This window comes from Frieseomelitta varia, unplaced genomic scaffold, assembly GCF_011392965.1.
Source record: "Frieseomelitta varia isolate USP_RPSP 00005682 unplaced genomic scaffold, Fvar_1.2 scaffold_580, whole genome shotgun sequence".
NCBI lineage: Eukaryota > Metazoa > Arthropoda > Insecta > Hymenoptera > Apidae > Frieseomelitta > Frieseomelitta varia.
In genome coordinates this window covers 74777-95043 of record NW_025110346.1, presented here as the reverse complement: position 1 = coordinate 95043, position 20267 = coordinate 74777, and the positions used below count along the sequence as shown (strand labels likewise).

The following is a 20267-nucleotide window of genomic DNA, read 5'->3' as shown; positions in this document are numbered from 1 at the left end:
ACTCTGTTCCCTGTGATTCTGTTTTATTTAAATAACAATTTAATCAACAATCATTTATAATCAATTCTTTTGCTAACAGAGTATCTACGATTTTGAGAGGTATCATGGGGAGCAGGATAAAAGTGCCCGGCTCCACGGGGTTGCTCAATTCGCGGGCGAACATTTCGAATGAAATAGAATTACCGATTGATATGCGCTTCAACGAAGGCCACATTGTTAGTATTGTCTTCTACAGCGTGTTAATGATAATATCTGCAATCGGAAACACCACGATATTAGTATTAATTATGCGGCGTAAACGTGTATCCAAATCGAGGATACATACGATGCTAATGCATCTTGCGATCGCTGATCTACTTGTAAGTATGCAGTATCAAAATATCCAAAGAACAAAGCAAAAGCAAGATAACGATATGTAACTCTTGTTTGTATTAACAAAAAAAAAAAAAAAAAAAGTTAAAGATCTTGGAACGACGCTACGTAAATTAACAAACAAATTACATTGCAAAATATCCTCCATTTTCCAAAACGATCGAACTAACTCAATGTCCTTTTATATAAACGGACACATACACGTGTTATATGTGATAGAAATTTGGTCCCATTAAATTATGCGAGATGATTTTTCAGGTAACTTTCTTAATGATGCCACTCGAGATTGGTTGGGCAGCCACCGTCTCTTGGAGAGCAGGAGACGCGATGTGCCGGATAATGGCTTTTTTTAGGATGTTCGGCCTGTATTTATCATCTTTCATTCTGGTATGCATAAGTATGGACAGGTCGGTACGAATAATTTCACCTTTCATACATTTTCAATAATAAGTTTTACTTTCTTTCTTTTTCTTTTTTTTTTTCTTTATTACCATTAAATATTAAGTCTTTTAATTTCAGATATTACGCAATAATAAAGCCACTGCAATTATGGGACGTTGACAGAAGAGGAAAAATTATGCTAAGCTTCGCTTGGATCGGCTCTGTTGTGTGTTCAATGCCTCAGGTATGTATCGTAATTATATTATAAATAATTCATGATTTTCTTTGCAATTCAAAATACACGGTATTTTGTTTTTGTTAGATGCTGGTATTTCACTTGGAAATTCATCCAAATATTACATGGTATTCACAGTGTGTCACTTTCAACACTTTCCCAACGTATACACACGAAATAACTTATTCTCTCTTTGGTATGATCATGATGTACTGGTTCCCCCTTGTGGTAATAATATACACCTACACGAACATTCTACTGGAGATATGCAAAAGATCGAAAAAAAGCGAAGATGGTACATTCGAAATTTGTCTGAACAATGTTTTATAAGATAAAAAAGAAAAAGATTATATTTATTTTTCTTGAAATAGTAAATGGTTAATGAGTTTCAGATAAAATACGTCGCTCTTCTGTCGGCTTTCTCACGCGAGCGAAAATACGAACTTTGAAGATGACCGTGATCATTGTTGCCGTGTTCTTCATTTGCTGGACACCATACTACGTTATGAGTCTTTGGTAAATGTGATTGTTCGTTAATACGAACATGTAATTCTAAATTGTTAGATGTAGATTTAAATATAGGTACAGATTAGGTATAGATTTAAATATATCTGAAAATATAAATGAATGTCCTTAGGTATTGGATCGATCGGAACTCTGCGTATAAAGTCGATCAACGAATCCAGAAAGGACTCTTTCTATTCGCATGTACGAACTCCTGCATGAATCCTATTGTTTATGGTGCGTTCAATATTCGAGATCGTAATAAGGTAAATATTTCTTTTATTTCTTCTTCTATCTAAGAACTATTTTATTAAGTATCCATTATCTGATCCAATGTTATTTCAGACATTTGTGAGGCCAACTACTATAGAAACTCGAGTTACTCCATTGTCATTGTCACTTAAGCTTCTTGATTAACGTTTGTCTTTCTATAAGAGATATTAACTGTAATTGTAAGCCCTTACAATTAGCATCAAACTTGACTGTGATTGACCATATACTTCAAAGTTATATTTACTATGATTAAATGCTAAATAATGATAATTTGAACGAGGATAAAGTACGCTGTAAGAATAGGTGCAATAGGTGTGTACAGAATCTGGTGCAAGATATCGCACCTGAGAAGTTCCAAAGTCTGTTCCCAATTGCAACTCTAAGCACATGTATCTTATGCGTATATTTAAAGTAATAATTAAATTATTAAATTTCTCTGTACTATTTATTCGCTTAATTGTATGAAAATTCAGTAAAATTATTTTCTTAGAATAAAGAATATTTATAAAACTGAACGTCTATCTGTTTAAACAGTTAACACAGAAACTCAGCAACCAGACAGACAAATTAGAAAACAGAATTATTACAAATTATATATTTGCTTTATTAGTACATGATCTTCGATAAAACATTTCTTTCTGTCTTTATATTATGCTAAGTAACTTCTTGCCTGAAAGTGCGTTTTAAAAAATGGGAAACTATTACAAAACTATGTCAGTAACATGTTCTCTTAAGAAAAAATCAGTCAAAAATGGAAGCACACATTCTCACATTATATCGATAATATAAGCGAAATGCACTCCAAAATGATTGAAACATTCCTTGAGACGTGATCCACCAATCTCAATAATAATTCATAAACGTTTGTGAGTTTTATTACCCAGTCGATGCAAATATGTGACAAACGAACATTTTTTAATATTGATAGAAACAATATAATAAAACCCGAAATCAATATTATTCACAGAAGCAACTTTTTACTTAACCATGGATTTCTTACATGTTACAAGACATGTTACAACTTTAAAAAACTAGCTTTATCTATCCTTATTTACCAACATTTGAGCGATGTTTAACATATTTGTCATAAAAATACTCGCAAATGTTTTATGCAGTTGATGGATATGCGAATTCTTTCTTTTCTTTATCCCGAGCAAATATAGGTAATATAGGTAATATTTGTTATAAAGAGAAATGATTTTTAATGATTTTATTCTATCGCTCAAAAACTAATTAAAATAGGAGTAAAGTTAAATTCATTTAATGTAAAACCACGACCTATCACCATATTCGACGCTATTAGGCAGTTGTGTAAAAGAATCTCAAACGTAAAGGCATTTTAATAAATTATGTTATTGCGTTAAATAAAAAACAGGTTTCATTAAGATCTTATTGAAGTAAAAAGTTCGTTCATCTCATTAATGAGTTATTCACAGTTTCTGATGTAAGTCTTATTTTAGCACTGTTCAGATTTCACAGCACTATTTTTTGTAGACTAACATTTTATGATTATCACTCTAAAAAAGAATTTGTAGTATGATTTGTACACATTTTTTCATTTTGCACAAATATCTGAACTATTCGTTATAGGAAGAAAGAAACACCATGTATCTTAATCACAATTTGTTGTATAAAAGAAAAATAGCCAATGCGTGGATAAAGTCTTATCAAAAATCTTTAATTCTACATGAAATATCTCATATGCAAACAGCACCAGTACTTACGTTCCTTCACCATTGTGGATGAATTTGATGAAAAGACCACTGCTGATACGTATTATTGATGTCGCATGGCATCAGCGACAACTGTTGTGTTTGAGGATGAAGTGCCATGCACTTTTTGTGCACTCTGTGTAGAAGTGTTTTTGTTTTCTGCAAAAGTAAAGTAGATGAATGATTAGATTAATAAGAAAAAGAAAAAATGACTTAGCGTCATATTTGTTTAAATTTACCTCATCGTATTGCCATGGACCATCTACAGTCCCTAAACGACAAAATACGAATTTCACTCCTTGACTATCGGCGGATATGCATCGTTCTCCGACGCCTAATTGACCTTTCGCGTTTAATCTAATTAACTGAAAGCACAATTATATAAACTGAAATTAAGAATCATAATTAAGAATTTTATTTAAAAAGAGAGACAAATTACCTGATTATTACCAAATCCGTGGCAGTCAGTTGTAGCCATTAAACTAGGAGGAGAATGACTCATTGTATCTAAACACATTCCTGTTGCTACATTTCGCAACTATGATTTAAAAAAGAAAAGAAAGAAATATAGAATCAACAATACACAGAACAGTACACACAAATGTAAGATATTGTAGATAAAATATTATTATTACCTCTCCCCAGTGAATGTTAGGTGGTAGCTCAGGAAACTTATCGAAAACATCGTAAGCGACATTTTCCATGTACCATTGAAAACTTTTGCATCTTTTCCGTCTTTTAAATTCCAATTGTTCTGATATATCGCCATGATCGAGCAATTGTGCCAGTGGTTCCCTCGTGTAAAAGAATTCTTTGTATTTATCGTCAAACCAGGTTTCCACCACCCTCTTGTAGTTCTAGAAAGAGTTAACGATTTTCGTTTTATGTTAAATTGTATGTTATTTCATATCTTTGAATTCAAAATATATGATTTATATGCTTAAGAATGTTTCATTTACTATGGTTATCAGTGGTCCCTTTTTCTTTTGAGCCAATTTTCCAAAATTATAAGGCATAAACCCTCTGTATACATGACCAACGTGCGAGCACGGCACCCAAAGAATGCCTCCTCCACACTGCCATATTTTGAATGATAACTCAAAGTTTTCTCCGCCCCATATAAGTAATCCGTCGTCATATCCACCCAACGATAAAAAGTATTCACGATTTATTGCGAATAAACCACCAGCATGAGTAGGGGACCTGAATTATGTTATTCCTAATATGTGAATACAAAATAATTTCGTTCTATACGCCTAAGAATATTTTTTAAAACATAAATTACTTGTACGGCATGCTGTTATAAGGTCGTGTTTTTTTCTCCCGTGCAGGAAGCTCATTTTCTTTATATAACATTCCCCATTCAAAAATACCTCGATATAAATGCCCTTCTTGATATACAGGTCGGTATTCGAAGGTCTTGTGATCAATGCCATCAATAATGGGAACTGTCATTACAGTCCTAAAAATATTTAAAAGATAATGACAAAGTTTCATTTTCGTATGAGTGTTAGTTTTATTATTTAATGAAAAGAAGTTACCTATCAACAGCTATTGGAGCTAAAAGGGGTGGTAACCAATTAACATTAACTTCACAGTGTGCATCTAAAAACACTATAACTTCGCCCTTAGCTTCACGTGCACCACGTGATCTCGTTCTTATCAAACCTTCTCTTTTATCATTCCTCAATAGTTTAACTTTACCTTCCCATTGTTCTATGTAGGAATCTAAATCTCCTTTTAAATTATCTATAAAAATGCATACTTCTTATCAGTGCCATCTCGATAAACACTCTTATCATAATGTCACAATATTTACCTTTATCAGAGAAGTCATCTACAAGCAAAATTTCTTCCAAAAATTGTGGGGGAGTGCGATTTATTACACTGTGAACAGTTCTCATTAATACAGACCAGCCTTCATTATGAAATACTATAATTACACTAGTTTTAGGGAGTACTTCTGGATAATTCCAGTGTTTACATCTGTAAACAGAATAAATAAATTTAGTTTGAACAGTACAGTACAAAATTGCAAATTGAGAAAAATAAGAAACAGTAGTATTATTAACTTACTCAGGCATTCTTGTATCAGGGATTGATCTATCTAATGAAATTTCATCTGAACATGCTATATTCATGCCATATTCTGATTCTGATTGTTGAACATCATTCTGCTGATCATCCCTAAGGATATAAGGTTTACCTCTCTCTCCAGGTCCATTTTTAATTGATACATGTTTGGGTTCAAAGTTACCAAGATCTTTTGATAGAACTGGAACCTATAAAATAGTAATTCATACAATGATTCATAAAAAAAATATTTATAATAAAAATGTATTTATAGAAGTACAAAAGTACTTGATACTTTAATAATGCAAGATAACTATTGTTTTCTATAGATTCCCTGATCATATTATATTACATGTAATATACTATAGATGATATACTTCTATCATGTTATTTACATGAAAAAGTTACAATGAATAAAATATTATAGTTAATCTTTGCAATTTAGCTTAGAACAAAATTACTTTCAATAAACTGTTGATATCTCTATGTTTAAAAAATTTTATTTACTAATTATGAATAATTTAACATTTTATTTACCTGTTTGGCCTTCAGACTGTCCGACCAATATTCCGTTAAGTTATTGATAGGTTTGTCAGAAAAAAAAATCACAACAACATATAACATATAAAGCGTAAATACACTAGAGACAATAATACTAAGAAGACGGTTTCGTTTCAACTGCACAATTCTCATTTTGTTTAAGACAATTAGACCTGAAATAAAAATTTGACAATGATACTTTTAGAATTCATAATATTATAATTAAACAGTTTAACGTGTTGCATACTGAGAGATGTACATGAATAAATATAAAATGAATAAATAAAAAAAAAAATAGAAAACCGAGGAAGACAAAAATAAATGTAAAGTATACACATACAAAATGCTCAAAATAATTAAAAATTGATAGTTTACAGATTGTTATTGCTTTAATATTGACGTACGATCAAATTATTTGTTAAAATATTGCAGCAAAGTCAGAGATAAAGAAATATCCGAAAATCTCGATTACCTTAAGTAAAAATACATTGACGTGTAGAATGAATTTTAGTAAATGAAATCGTTGAATATATTAGAATGATATTAAAACTTATATCATAATAAACAGAATCATTATTCAAAGAATCTGAAGCTACGTTGCTTCACGCCACGACTTAACGTGTCTTCCGCGCACACTTAGGTGTCTACGTGTAGATGTCTGGCATGCAGATATGTCAAGTTTCATGCACTACGCGCAATCGTCGTTTGTAGATTTCAATTTGTGCAAAATTATATTTATCATAAGGACTAAATATCATCATTTAAGGTTTATACGGTATTGTGCAAATTCGGCGGGAACATTCTACTTCGCTTTTTAATCATAAATTGCACGCTGCAAAATAAATTCATCATTTGAGAACTACATGTATCTTGTACTTTCTCCATATAAGAATATAAGTACTTTCTAGTTGCTACATACATAAATTCCTTTATATGCAAATGCTGAGATCTTTATTTATTAAGTAGCATTAAAAAGTTGTATACGATGACTGACTTGTAACGCAGAAGTATGAATTAAGGTACGATGATTTAAGTAACGTGTAATACAATTTTATCGTCAAAATTAAATAGACACAACGATTTTTACAATTGATATTAAATGAATATCATTTCAGTAGTATCACTGTTTTAAACTATTTAAAATTTTATTTCATTATCTTTATCGGATCTTGCAAAGTGTGGAATTAAAAGAAAGCTGATCTGTCAAATATATCTGTATCTTATCCACTTTGAAATATTTGAAGATTTGAAGAAATACTTAAGATTTTATGAGTATTCTTTTTTCGATTATTAGATCGAAGGTCTTATTCTTTGATAACAAAGAACTATAGCGCATTGATCTACAAATTTTTGATATATTTATTAAGATTATTGCGATGTTTCATTTTTTTATTAGAAAATGATATTTAATATTTTCATTTAGTTGCATATTTCGCATTAAACATAAATATTTTTTTCTCATTACTTCTGTTTCTTTGTCTCTCAGCAATCTTAATATCCCTAACTTTAATAAACCTCGTCAGAGGGCGCTGACGCATTATGACGACCAATCAGAGGATTAGACAGCTTCGAATCGGTGCCGATGTTCCGGCAGATGTGGATTTTGTTTATACTTTCAAGTGTGTTTTACGTTTGATCGCTTAACGTTCACTTCTCGACTCGAAGTGTACGGTGTACGTAAAAATTCAAACAATGTTTCGCACAGTTCAACGAATACCGACAATATATTAAGTAACGTTGGTGTAAGATTGAAATAATATATGTTTTCACGTTGAATGCCATCGATATGAAAGTGTACGGTTGCATTCTCCTTTGTTATTGCATCTGCAGTAAACGTGTATGAAATACGATCGCTGAATAAACGTCAAGGAGCGAATGAAATCGAGTATCGCGAAATTATTCAAGTATTGAATTGATTGTCGTTATTAGAAGTTAATTGCGAATTTTATGATTAGTTATTTGGAGCAGTTAAAATTAAAACAAAATTATTTTTTTTATTGTATTAATGTACGCACATGCAGATGCATAATTAATATATTGATAGTTCATTTTTTACCATAAATCTAACCAAGCAAAGTTAATTTTAGAAAACTTTCATTTCACTTCATAGACTTTTTTATATCTTGAAAATGTAATTTTTTTAATTTATCAAATTTTGTTAATATATTCTGAAATATCTGATAATTTTGTTAATATATTCTGAAATATCTGATAATTTGTATTTTTTTTTATAGATTTTTATTACTGTGCGATTTATTGCACATGCAGTACTAAGCTTAAAATTTGGCTGCACATTCTGCATTTGAAAATTTATTCTATCTTGCATTCAATCTCTTTGCAAACTACATTACCAGAATTGTAAAATATTGATTGTACTATTTTTACTTGTGTAAAGAAATAATAGTGTCATTTATTGAATACTGTCCTAATTAATGTGTAAAAATGGCATCTTCTGAAATTGATGATTTTTTGTCTGGACCTTTGGTAACATGGGTAAGTTCTTTATTGTCCTAAAATCTGTTGATCCTATGACTCATGGTATTAATTATTCTTAAGATTTTTTCTTAAATATGAAATCACATGAAATAAAATATAATAGTTAATATTAATTTATTATTAATGAAAATTAATTAAGTATATTTTTTATGTAATAGTTTGTCAGTTGCCTAGAGGATCCTAATTCATTAACAAGTTACGATGACTTGGTGGATGGTGTATTATTACACAATGTATTTTTGCAAATGTAAGTATTTCCATGTATGTATTTAGGTTTTGTATTAATTTTCTTTTTTAAGTGTCTGTATTTAATGTCTTTACATGTTTTATATCTTATAGAGATCCTGAACCAGTATATGTTGAAGTAATACCTTCAGAAGGAAGTTCATTAATTCGCACAAAAAACTTGGAGGTCATAGTGGATAATATGAAACAATTTTATGAAGAGGAATTAGGTCATATAATCTTGAAGTTACCAGATACATTAAATTTAGGCAAGGAACCGCAACTATATATTTCCGAAATGAAATTGTTGTTATTGTTGCTCCTTGGTTGTGCTGTACAGTGTCCTAACAAAGAAAAATTTATCACGAATATAAAAACGTTAAACGTTGATACACAACTTGCAATAGTCGAATGTATTAAACAGGTATGCTTCTTAGATTTTTATAATTTAATTTATATATTTTCTACTATTGTTTACGTTACATAAGTTCAAGAATTTTGATATTTTACTAGGTCACAGATTATCAAGACATAGTTATTACTCAAGATGCAATGGAAAATGTAAATATGGGATGTTTATTTGTACAAATAAAAAAAATGACTCAAGAATTAGATTTATATCGTCAGGTAATTTTATTTTGTCAATATTGTCGTTTAACAAAATGTATTGATAAATTATAAAGCATTGCTGATGTAACAGAAATGGAGAGACACTATCATAAACGAGAGTATTGAAAGAAATGATTCGTCAATTAGTGTAGAGACTGAAGAAATGAACAAAGTGCAGCAGTCTAATCCTATTGTTAAATCAGAACGCGAAGATAATCATCATTATGCAGTTGAATTGGCCGACTGGAAATCAAGACTTAGAAAACAACGACAAGAATTGTATATATTGGTGTATATATTGTTGTATAGTTTCAATTATTTTTATGCTTGATCTAACTTTTTTTTTGTAGAGAAGAAAAAACAGAAGCATTATTGGAAAGTAAAGAGGAACTCGAATACCTTAAAATATTAGTAACTAAATTAAAGCAAGAGGTAAGACATTTCCTATATATACTACTTTCTTTTAGTAAATTTTGAAAATATTTAAATTTTTATTATCGTTTTAGAACCAAGAATTAATGCACGAAGCACGCACAGCAAAGTCTTATAGAGATGAATTAGATGCAGTAATTGAAAGAGCAGATCGTGCTGACCAATTGGAATTAGAAGTAGTAAGATATCGGGAGAAACTCACGGATATAGAATTTTACAAAACTCGAATAGAGGAACTACGCGAAGACAACAAGTATTTATTTCTTTTAAAGTATAATTCAATTATATTTTCTTGATAAAAAATACTACTGATTTATTTTAGAGTTTTAATGGAGACTAGGGAAATGCTAGAAGACCAATTAAATTCATCAAGAAGAAGAGCAGATAAAGTATTGGAATTGGAGTCTGAAATTATTAAGTACAAACAATTATTGAATGATATGGCATTAGAACGTGCGGTTGATAAAGAGAAATATCAAGAGCTAGTCGAAGAAAATACTCAGTTGCATAAACTAACGAAAGCTGCTGCAAATGAAGCTGCCTTAGCTACTTCTATAAGTGATTCTGAAGAACCAGGTAATAAAAAAAATGATTTTGAATACATTACGAAAACTTTGTCCGTCGTATATAAACATAATGCACATTTGTATATTATTTAGCACACGCTGATAATAGATTATCTGAACAATTGACAAATAATGCACAAACACGGGCTTTGAAACTAGAATTAGAAAACCGTCGATTGGTTACTTTAATAGACTCTTTAAAAGAAAGTTCATTTCATGAAAATTCATCTCGTGTGTTGGAATTAGAAAAAGAAAAAAAAAAGCTGCAATTAAAGGTCGATTCGTTAAATGATAACATTGAAAGGCTAACGCAACAAAATTTAGATTTGGAATTGGTATGGAAACAAGCACTTGAGGAGAACAAAAAATTACAAAATTCATTACAAAATCAAAGGACGTCGTCCGAGAAACAACAACAGGAATTTCAAGTATGTAAAACATAAAAATTCTACGCATGATATCTTAATATTTTTATGTTTAATGTTTTCTTTCTTTTGTTTATTAATTTTTAGACCCAACATACAAAATTGATTGAACTGGAAAAAAATTACGACACGACAGTGAAAGAAAAACAACGAGTTCAGTCTTTATTGGAAAGCGTACAAAGACGAGCAGATGATTTAGAACGTAGTTTAGAACTTGCAAATCAAAAAATCGAAGAATTAAAAATTATCGAAAATAACGTAAACGAAATTAATTCCAAGTGTCTTGATCTTGAATCAAAACTTGCGACAGTAGAACGAGAGAAAGATATAGCACTACGTGATGTTCATCGGTATCGAGAAACAATAGAAGTATGAATTTTATAGATATTTTTATTAGATATTGATTAATTGTTTTATAATTCTTTAGTATTCTAAAATTAAAATTTTAAATTAAAATTGTTCGTGGACTGATCTCATATTATACATATAAGTATAATAGAGATCAGCGGAGCTCTGTCTTCGCAGATAATAGATTAGTAATGAGGTATTTCATGAAAATAAGAATTTCAACATCATTTGTCGTCTCTGATTACGGACAACAGCGGATGTCCCTGTCCACGAGAATTGGTTTGAGCATAACTTGAATTATATTACTATATGATATTCCAGTTCATACTCGAAATTATCATGTTCAAATTTTTTCGTTATAAATTATCGTATATTTTTAATTTTATAAAATATCAAATTAAATTTTACACAGTGAAATAAATTTCAGAAAAAAGATGTTGCATTGGACACAGCAACAAATAGTATTGAAGTTCTAGAAAAGAAAGTAACGCAACTTGAACAAGAACTTCATGATTCTGTTACACAAATTTCAAGGTATAAAATATTTTACATGAAATATGTGTGCTTATTTGATACAGGAATGTTCTTTTTTGAAAAATTATTATGTTCTTCCAGATTACAAGAAATTGAAAGATCTAGTAAGGAATTAGATTCACGGGCAGCTATTGATAGAGAAACATTAGAAATTCTACAATCGAGTTTAATAGCTGAAAAATTGAATACACAACAGATGTATGCAATTCTAGAAAAACTTGGCCTTAGTAGTGAGATATTGTTATCACTTTCATTTGATAACATCATTAAAAAGTAACGAAATTTGAGACTTCAAAATATAGTTTGATAAGAATTTTTTAAATATTAATTATTAATTAATTATTACAGGATCGCGCAAATTCCGGAAATTGTTGATTATATAAAAAATACAGATAATTTTTGCTATTATGAAAACTCAGTACCTGAAACTACGAATTCCGAGGATAATGCAACTAGTAATATTCATAGTACATTAAAGGCAACAGTAGAAACGCTTAAAGTATGTTGAAGCTATACAAGTAAACTGTTAAAATAAGGAGATATTTTTCGTAATTTGATAGATAAATGAAATATAATTTCTTTACTTTTGCTTTTAGAGGGAACAAGAACATTTAAATATGAAATTGGCTACTGCACAAGTCGCATCAGAAAATCTTTTGTCTGAAAATGCGAAACTTCAAGTTCAGATAACGACACTACAATCCCAAAGTAATTCTTTAGCAGCACAACATACAGCCTTGCAGCTTGCAAATTCGCAACTTGTCGCTGAGAAAGAAGAGGTGAGTATTGAATTTCTTTCTAAATAAATCTTGCATTATTTTGAATATTGTTTATTAAATTTTTTATGTTAGTTGTTAAAGGAACGTAGTACTCAACAACAAGCGCACACACAACTGGTTCACGATCAAATCACTCTGCAATCTTTGCACGAGCAATTAAACAATGAATATGAAAATCTTTTCCATGAACACGATGCTCTTAAATCAAACTTACGAGATGTAAAAAATGAAATTAGAATGTTACGCGAATCTTATGAAGGATTGAAAGAAAGAAACAGGACATTACTATCTGACAAGGAATCGCTGGTGAATAATGCGAGAAGTTTAAATAATTTGAGAGGAGAACATTCGAAACTGAAGGTAGTAAGCAAATTTTAAAGGATAGATATTATCATTATATTGAATTGTGAATTATTTTAGGACGATTTTAGAAATCTGTACACTGCTACAGAAAAATTGAAAATAGAATATAGAAATTTACAAGAAGATTATAGAAAAAACAAAATTGAAACAAACCGATTAAGTCTTAAGTTAACAGAAATGCAAGGCGAGCTTAGTAGTAGAGATGAAAGATGTTCCAATTTAGAACTTCAAATTAATAAATTAAATCAACGTTGTGAGGTACTAAAATATATTTGCTGAATTATATTTAATATTATATTTACTATTATTCTACACACATTTCATTTTAGGTTCTATTACATATGAATTCTGGTTTAGATAATGATAGGCGTTCTTTGATGGATCATATTACTTTACTCTTTAGTCAATATCATGAACTTCTGACTCATTCTCTTGAAGACAAAGAACATTATCATATGGAAGAAAAAATGTACACGTTAGTATTTGATAATTGCAATACTTACATACATATATTATACTTTCTACATATGACTTCCTGTCACTAACGAGTTATTATTTTATCGTAGGGACAAAGTAAATCATCTATACAGACAAAAAGAAAAATTAGAAGATAAGATTATGGAACATTATAGAAAATTGGAAAGTTGTAGTCCAAAAAAGTAAGTCCATGCATATAATATACATGGTTCATCGTATAATGAAATGTCTAAAATTTTTTAAAATTGTACATTTATAATATATCTTTTTTTACGTATATATTTGAAGAAAAGGATTTGGAGCTAATTTCGTTCGAAGGGTTCGAAAAGCTGGATCAGAATTTCTTAATAAGGTAAACAAATTGATTCAAAGGTATCTAATGCAAACATAAGTTAATGTTTCAATTCTGTGTAAACTAGAATCGACGATCTTGGATGGAAGATTCCAAACACTCGGAAGGAAAAGCTTATGAGTCAGAATCTGGTGGAAATGACTCTGATGTTAGTATAGAAGATCAACGATTAGCAGGTAAATATGCATGAAAGTAAAAACGAAAGAATATTAATAAACTAGTTCCACAAAATCAATTCAAGGATCAACTAGAGGTCTTGGATCAGACGCGTTATCTCTTGGACATCCAGGAACTAGAAGAACAGTATATTACAGCGATGATTCTCCACCGCCGTCAACTACCTTACCAGTATGAATTTATTAATTTACAATTCTGTGATCTTTCTATTTTTTCTATTCTAATACTTTTTGAATATTTGAAACATAAAATTTGAATATTTGCAGGAACAGGGAGATGACAGACGTTCCATATTGTTGGAACAAACTTCACGATCGGAGGTGCAAGCGGAACCTCGACCGGTTCTGATATACAACAAAGTATCGGCAGTTATAAACGAATCAAAAAATCTAAACAGTATTGAAATGAAGGATGTAGGGGAAGAAGAGACAGTGATAGAAATTTCTGTGGATAAAGATTCTAAAGCGGGTAATCAAGTGTGGTACGAATATGGTTGCGTATAATTTTACGTTACTTTCATCTATTTGCTTGTACTTGCCACAAAGATCAAGATTTATTGTACCTCGATTTTTTTACTTTTTAATTCAACGAATATTTTCCACAAATTCGTATGAACGATCGACTATTTCAAAAGACTTTCAGTAGCAATTTTAATTGAGTGTTCACGAGTTCCTAGAAAGTTTTTTATGAAAGTAATATAAATTATCAATTTATTTTCGAATTTCATATTTATTCTAAATATTTGATATTTTTAATACATCATTTTTATTAGCATGATCTTATACATTTATACTGATACGCGTTCATAAAAAGTTGATGTATAATCATGTGCTATGTAAGTGTACATCAGTTTGCAGATAACAAAGCGAAAGCATTTTGTTTTGACAGTGTCATCACTATGTATAATGTATAGTTCAATTAGTTAGTCTATCAGTCATTAAACTAGTTGTATTAATTTTAATGCCTAAATTTCGCATTTATGAAGTATAAAAATAATTAAATAAAATAATTAAAAAAATATATTAAAAAAATTTATTTCTATATGATACTGCAAATAGTGATTAATTTTAACATATTCCTTATTAACAAGGAAGAAAGTGTTTTTTTTTAAATTGGATACAATTTTATATTACAAACGTTTCTGAATCAATAAATCATTTGATCGTTACTAGAGAACCTAATTAATATATTTTATAAAGGCGAATAAGAAATAATTTTTTTATATTTATTCATGAGATTTTTAACATCAAAGAAATTAGCGGATTAAGTGAGCGATGCACCTTGACAAAATCTCACGGTTGAAAATCTCACGAGTTTCATTGTCGAGGGAGCTTCGAATTTTTTGTTATTTTCCTACGGGTCGGGAGCAAGAGGTTCTGGCGAAAAAAAGCTGACCACCGTCTGTTAGAACCCTTTCTGTATTATTTCTCAGGCTTTGAAAATTTGCATACGATGCATACTCAAGGAATTATGTTGCTACTCCATAGATCAGATGTCAACATTTTTTTTCCCTCAACTCGCATTGTTGTAAAGAAACAGAGAGAAGTAGAATTTATCTGAGAAGTAGACTGAATCTAAAAAAATAGAGCTAGTTGCTTATCTATAATTATCAATCTTTGTTACATATTTCTTAGCGTTACATAACTTCATCTTCTTTCTTTTTTTCATTTCCGTTTTAACAAATTTCTCCATTCCACTGTCAGAAATATTCAAGTCTTTATGTTAATAATGTGTTAATGCCTTAATAATAATAAACAAAATTTTGTCAGATAAAAATGCAGATGAACGTTATAATCTTTCTGCGAGATAAACTTCAACGGATCCCTCAACCTCGTCTTTCCCAACTTACCCTTCGACGAGCTTGTCGACGACGAGGGGCGAAGCAAAAAATTTCGCTCGCAGCAGCGGTTGACTGGCAAAACCTCCCTCTCCAGCCTGGTTTTTCCATTTACGAGTATAAAAATCTTTCCCTCTATTTCTACTGGTGTGGAAAAGGTAGGCCAATGGAATGGGAATAGTACGGTGGAAGGTAGGGAGGGCGGTGGTAATAGTAGTGGGTGGACGGGTATAAAAATAAAAGGCAGGAGCAAGAGTAGCAGACTAGACTTAGGAAAAGAACTACGATGCCACTGGCTCACAGAAAAAAAAAGAATGAAGGATCATTCATCGCGTTCATGGGAAACGGCAATGGTAAATAAAATTGTATGCGTAATTGATCTTCGGTTTTTTTTCTATTTTTTCCTCGTACATTTTTTGTTCTGTTTTTAGTCAAATCATCCATTTAGACAAATCGTCTGAATTGTATCAAGAAAATGTAATAAAAAGTGTAAATTCATTCAAGTTTTTTATGTTGAGGTATTCTCCTCATCGAATATATTAACAAAAATTTAGTCGAATTTTTATGGATAATTCCACTAAGGGATTGCAAGGAATAACTTGCAAAAATGTCGACTGTATATGGACCAGTGGTGGGGTAAAGAGGTCGTACGTTTCTTCTAGGGGATGTATGGGATAAGGGGCGGAAAGATAGCTTTTTACAACGCGTTTTCTTTCTGTCTCTCTTACCACCACTCGTTTACCAGGATAGTGAAGATGGTAGGGATGGTAGGGAGACATTTTTTGTACCGGTATCATAGTCTAAGGAGGGGCATACATGTTCTACATTCTACATACATAGCTAGCACGTAGTTACTTAGGTAGAGAAAATGATAAAACTTGTCTGTGAGATAGTTGGAGGATTGTTATGATGTTCAATCATCGGACTAATAACTCGAGAATATTGTTTGTAAGAATTTTCGACAATTTTACATAATTAGCAGTTAACTGGGACGTAATTATGAACATTACAATAAGGAGACTACTGTGCGCTTGTTTTCGAAATTCAATATTTATTAAAAACAAGTCGAATGTTATTTTTGAGTTTTAATGTCAATTCTTATAAAAAGCCATCAACATCAAAATTTCCACACTACTTTGTAATATACTTATTTACAGGCTTATTATCTAATAGCTTTTTTTCTGATTATGTTCATCAGTGAAATTATTTGATCAAGTTGATATTTCCCAATCGCGTGGGAACCAGTATTGTTTCGCGCGTTGTTTCGTACTTCATAATCGTTTGTAATTCTAACAGATTCAGGGATTTTTAATTCCACTTTTCCACATATTCGACAGCCATTAAATTTTTGATGAAACGTAAATCGAATATTCAAAATAATAAATATATTATTTATCTTGGTGCTGAGGATTGGAGAGGATTGCAAGAATTCGACATTTACGTACTTATTGTGGTTAACGCGGTAATGTTCATCGTTCCTTACATTGTCTGGAACTGGTGGGGGCATTGATGGAGGAGTGGGGTTAACCACACGTGAATGTGGCGATAGTGGGGGTAATATTGCACGTTGTGTAGCCGAGTAGAGGGGGCACGGCGCTGACACGTAGTGGAATCACTCGATGGCCGGCAATGTGCACCGCGTCATCGTTCCAAGTGTCTCGCTGCTGCTTTTCAAAGTGTTAGCGCCACCTCTCTCATTTTATTTGTCTCGCTCTAGTTTAATAACAATACTAATTCAAACATACATACATACATACGCATACACCTTCAACACGTTTGCACGAGTACGTTAGAAAAGGACAATCAGTGTAAGGAGATGAATATCAAACTATTATTTATTCATAGAAAGTTACTGCTAGACTAATTTACACGATTCACGCAAGCATTTCAAGTGCTATCGTGTCGATTTCATTGACACGCGATTAACAAGAATATCCTTCCTTTGTTATTTTCTTACTTCTCTTCTACGTATTAAAAATGCTTCCCTCGCTTGACCGTTGATCTTTCATTCACTTCGTTCGATCGCTTGTTTCATCGATTTCATTTGTTGGTCGATGATGTCGAGATATCGCCCGACTCGTTCAAACGATTCTCACTAACGATTACACGTGAAACCCCCCCCCCGTACCTGTGCCGAAGATACAATGACAATATAAATGCATACGTTCTTCGATGCTTTCGAACGCGGCAAACATTGTTGCTCGAGTGCAGTGAGTGAGTATCGCGGGAGGTAACGCCTCGGTGCGATCCTCCCGGGGAGGAAAGAACGAAAAGTGGAGTTGACAGGAGAAAATGGAGAGTCGCGTGCTTGGAGCAACGCCGGAGGAGACTACAGCGGCGGTAACGACAAGCTGCGGTATCGGTACATCCTCTCCAGTGGCAACGGCGCCGATCAACGCGGTTCCTGGTGTCGGTGGTGCTAGCGCCTTGACTTCAGCCACTTGCACCATACAGAATCCCGTGGTCGTGGTGGCGAGCCCGCCAACTAAACACCAGCAGTCTGCTACCGTGCTGTCCACTATCCCTACTATCCCTGCTGTTCCATCCGTTTCCGGTGTCACCGCGGTCACCGCTGCTGTACCCAAGATACTTAGCAGAAACGTCAACGGCACGCGTAAGTCTCTGTTTAAATTTTTATTTATTTTCTATGTATTAAAATCGTACATTTTAATGGTTTACATTACATTATATCTTTACCTACTTGAATATATCTTCTGGTACAAATATTGATAGAGGTTAATGTTATTGTATTTCCATAATGAGGGTTATCTTGATTTTCTTCCAAAGAAAAAGAATGGGAAATTTAAGTTTCTGTTTGGTAACATCTTTGAGGTTAGTGTTAACGACTAGAATAGCGATAGTATTAGTATTTGATTTAATTTTTAATTGCATTAATTTAGTAATTAATACAATCTCTGATTGTGTTAATTTAGCAATTCAAGATCATCGATACTTTATTTGTATTGATGTACAAGCTGACAATTCTCTTATTTTATAAAGATAAATGCTCTTACCGATTTCTCAAAGCAAGTTGTGTTCAGTTTGTTCAAACATGAGGCGCTACCAGGTTAGTGTGTAAAACAAAAGGCCTATTGATCTCTTCTTGCAATTCACGTAAATATAAATTGTTATTTAATCAAGAGATACGTATTCATTATGATTTATGTATTTATTCAATTTTGGTTTATATTTATTACTTTTAAGTAAAAAGTTTAATCCTTTTTAAACTAGTAGGTCTTTTTTTCTGAAAAGTTACTGATCACCAAAAAGGAAATCCGAGGCTTGAATTAACTTGTGAAATTTTCACAAATTTATTGAGAATATAATTATTAATAAAAAAAGAATACATAATTATCTATACGTATAGACACTCAGTGGGGATATTTCAAAAAATTATAAGATGCGCTGAACAATTTTTAAATTCGCTTCAGTTCGCCAGAAAATACGATCTGTTAACTTAATCATTGCGGATAGTACAAAAAAACGATTAAAAATAATCCACGTCTGTCGTCATAATGGCCCAACTGTGTATCTCGATCGTTTTGATTATTTCGTTCCTTGCTCACCTCGATATTAAACATCTCGATTTCCTCGTTGAAAACGTTCCACTTTTAATGTATCTAAAAGATACACGTATACACACAGCACGCTTACACAGAGTGTGTGTGTATGTGTGTGCTTTGTGTCTACTCCTACTCGGATAGGAAGAGGCATGACTCAGGAAACGGATAAAAAGCGTCGCGCCGGGCAAAAAGACGCTTTTTCTTCCGCCATCGGTGAGCAACTATTGCGAGAACGGTTTTTGTCACTTTCTTACAAGACGAAACAGCGAACGCAGGATAGAACAGTATAGAAGGTGAGCGCGAGCGCGCTGGAGTTGACCATTGCAGACTAAATGGTAAAAAAGCGCTGCGCGTTGGGTTTCGCGGTTTTGTCCGGCGTTTCTCCGAAAGTTGAAATTGCGAGACAGAGAGAGAGAGAGAGAGAGAGAGAGAGAGAGAGAAAGAGGATATCTCTCGAAGACGGCAGTTGGTCTACTGGCTGCAAATGGCTGCGTCTCCTTTTTCCACTCCCTTTCTCTTTCTCTCTTTCCCTGCCTTTTTCTCAATTTCTGTGTTTCTTCTGTTCCGTCTTTTTACTCCCCATCTTATATCTTGCCTCGTGTCGAAACATCAAGGAGAATCATTGCACGCGTTAGACACACTGCTCTGTAATTTCTAAACACCGAGGTTAAAGGAGAAAGAATTCGTCTCTGCTGAAAAAGAAAAAGAAAAGAAAAGAAATTCCTATTCCTTCAGACCCTGTGTTTACATCACATATTCATGATTGTAATAAAACACTGTTAGGGAAGAGAAACACGCGCGTTGTGTCCGAATAAATGGAACATTCGGACAGTAGATCTTCGTATACTGAAAGGTTCCAAAGTACACTGCTTTTTTTTTCGTCGGCCGAACGTTTCGTAATTCTCGAGGAATCGAAAGGTTAGGTCAAGTTGTTTTTTTTTCAGTTTCTGGTTCTTTTTTTCTTTTCTTTTTTTCTTTTTTTTTTTTTTTTTTT

The 20267-nt window shown here is 32.0% G+C and overlaps 4 protein-coding genes across 17 annotated transcripts in view; 3 read left to right on the top strand and 1 right to left on the bottom strand.

The window, feature by feature from the left end:
- The first annotated feature begins 104 nt into the window (after window positions 1–104).
- LOC122534276 (gonadotropin-releasing hormone II receptor) lies at window positions 105–2206 on the top strand. The gene is made up of 7 exons (XM_043664764.1): window positions 105–359; window positions 631–779; window positions 892–997; window positions 1076–1283; window positions 1381–1504; window positions 1626–1758; window positions 1838–2206. Exons 1-7 carry the CDS (start codon window positions 105–107, stop codon window positions 1907–1909), a joined length of 1047 nt encoding a protein of 348 aa, XP_043520699.1. The 3' UTR covers window positions 1910–2206.
- LOC122534274 (N-acetylgalactosaminyltransferase 7) lies at window positions 184–6868 on the bottom strand. Of its 3 annotated transcripts, none has more exons than XM_043664757.1 (12): window positions 6563–6868; window positions 6088–6263; window positions 5554–5759; window positions 5297–5463; window positions 5019–5226; window positions 4763–4939; window positions 4437–4680; window positions 4113–4334; window positions 3917–4015; window positions 3717–3842; window positions 3490–3636; window positions 184–252 (listed from the first exon to the last, which is right to left on the bottom strand). In XM_043664757.1, exons 2-11 carry the CDS (start codon window positions 6241–6243, stop codon window positions 3496–3498), a joined length of 1746 nt encoding a protein of 581 aa, XP_043520692.1. In that variant the 5' UTR covers window positions 6244–6263; window positions 6563–6868; the 3' UTR covers window positions 184–252; window positions 3490–3495. The 3 variants fall into 3 exon arrangements, with proteins under 3 accessions (XP_043520692.1, XP_043520695.1, XP_043520694.1); XM_043664760.1 differs by lacking the exon at window positions 184–252 and adding an exon at window positions 2346–3282; XM_043664759.1 differs by lacking the exon at window positions 184–252 and adding an exon at window positions 2346–3395 and having other exon boundaries at window positions 3492–3636.
- Window positions 6869–7630: 762 nt separating this feature from the next.
- Window positions 7631–14874, top strand: LOC122534273 (girdin). Of its 5 annotated transcripts, none has more exons than XM_043664755.1 (23): window positions 7631–7763; window positions 8325–8583; window positions 8745–8833; window positions 8926–9235; window positions 9325–9438; window positions 9512–9699; window positions 9771–9852; window positions 9927–10105; window positions 10175–10428; window positions 10512–10846; window positions 10931–11212; window positions 11619–11725; window positions 11807–11998; window positions 12074–12224; window positions 12322–12504; window positions 12577–12864; window positions 12925–13125; window positions 13197–13342; window positions 13434–13526; window positions 13633–13696; window positions 13764–13872; window positions 13938–14044; window positions 14140–14874. In XM_043664755.1, exons 2-23 carry the CDS (start codon window positions 8533–8535, stop codon window positions 14374–14376), a joined length of 3762 nt encoding a protein of 1253 aa, XP_043520690.1. In that variant the 5' UTR covers window positions 7631–7763; window positions 8325–8532; the 3' UTR covers window positions 14377–14874. The 5 variants fall into 5 exon arrangements, with proteins under 5 accessions (XP_043520690.1, XP_043520688.1, XP_043520689.1 ...); XM_043664753.1 differs by having other exon boundaries at window positions 7650–7832; XM_043664754.1 differs by having other exon boundaries at window positions 7650–7884.
- Window positions 14875–16802: 1928 nt separating this feature from the next.
- LOC122534253 (NGFI-A-binding protein homolog) overlaps window positions 16803–20267 on the top strand; it is a 25587-nt gene continuing 22122 nt past the window's right edge. The window contains exon 1 of one of the 8 annotated variants that reach the window (XM_043664720.1): window positions 16803–18324. In XM_043664720.1, coding sequence (XP_043520655.1) covers window positions 18003–18324 — 322 coding nt within the window. In that variant the 5' untranslated portion in view covers window positions 16803–18002. The remainder of the gene's footprint in view (window positions 18325–20267) is intronic. The other 7 variants (XM_043664721.1, XM_043664718.1, XR_006307857.1 and 4 more) reach the window with 7 other exon arrangements.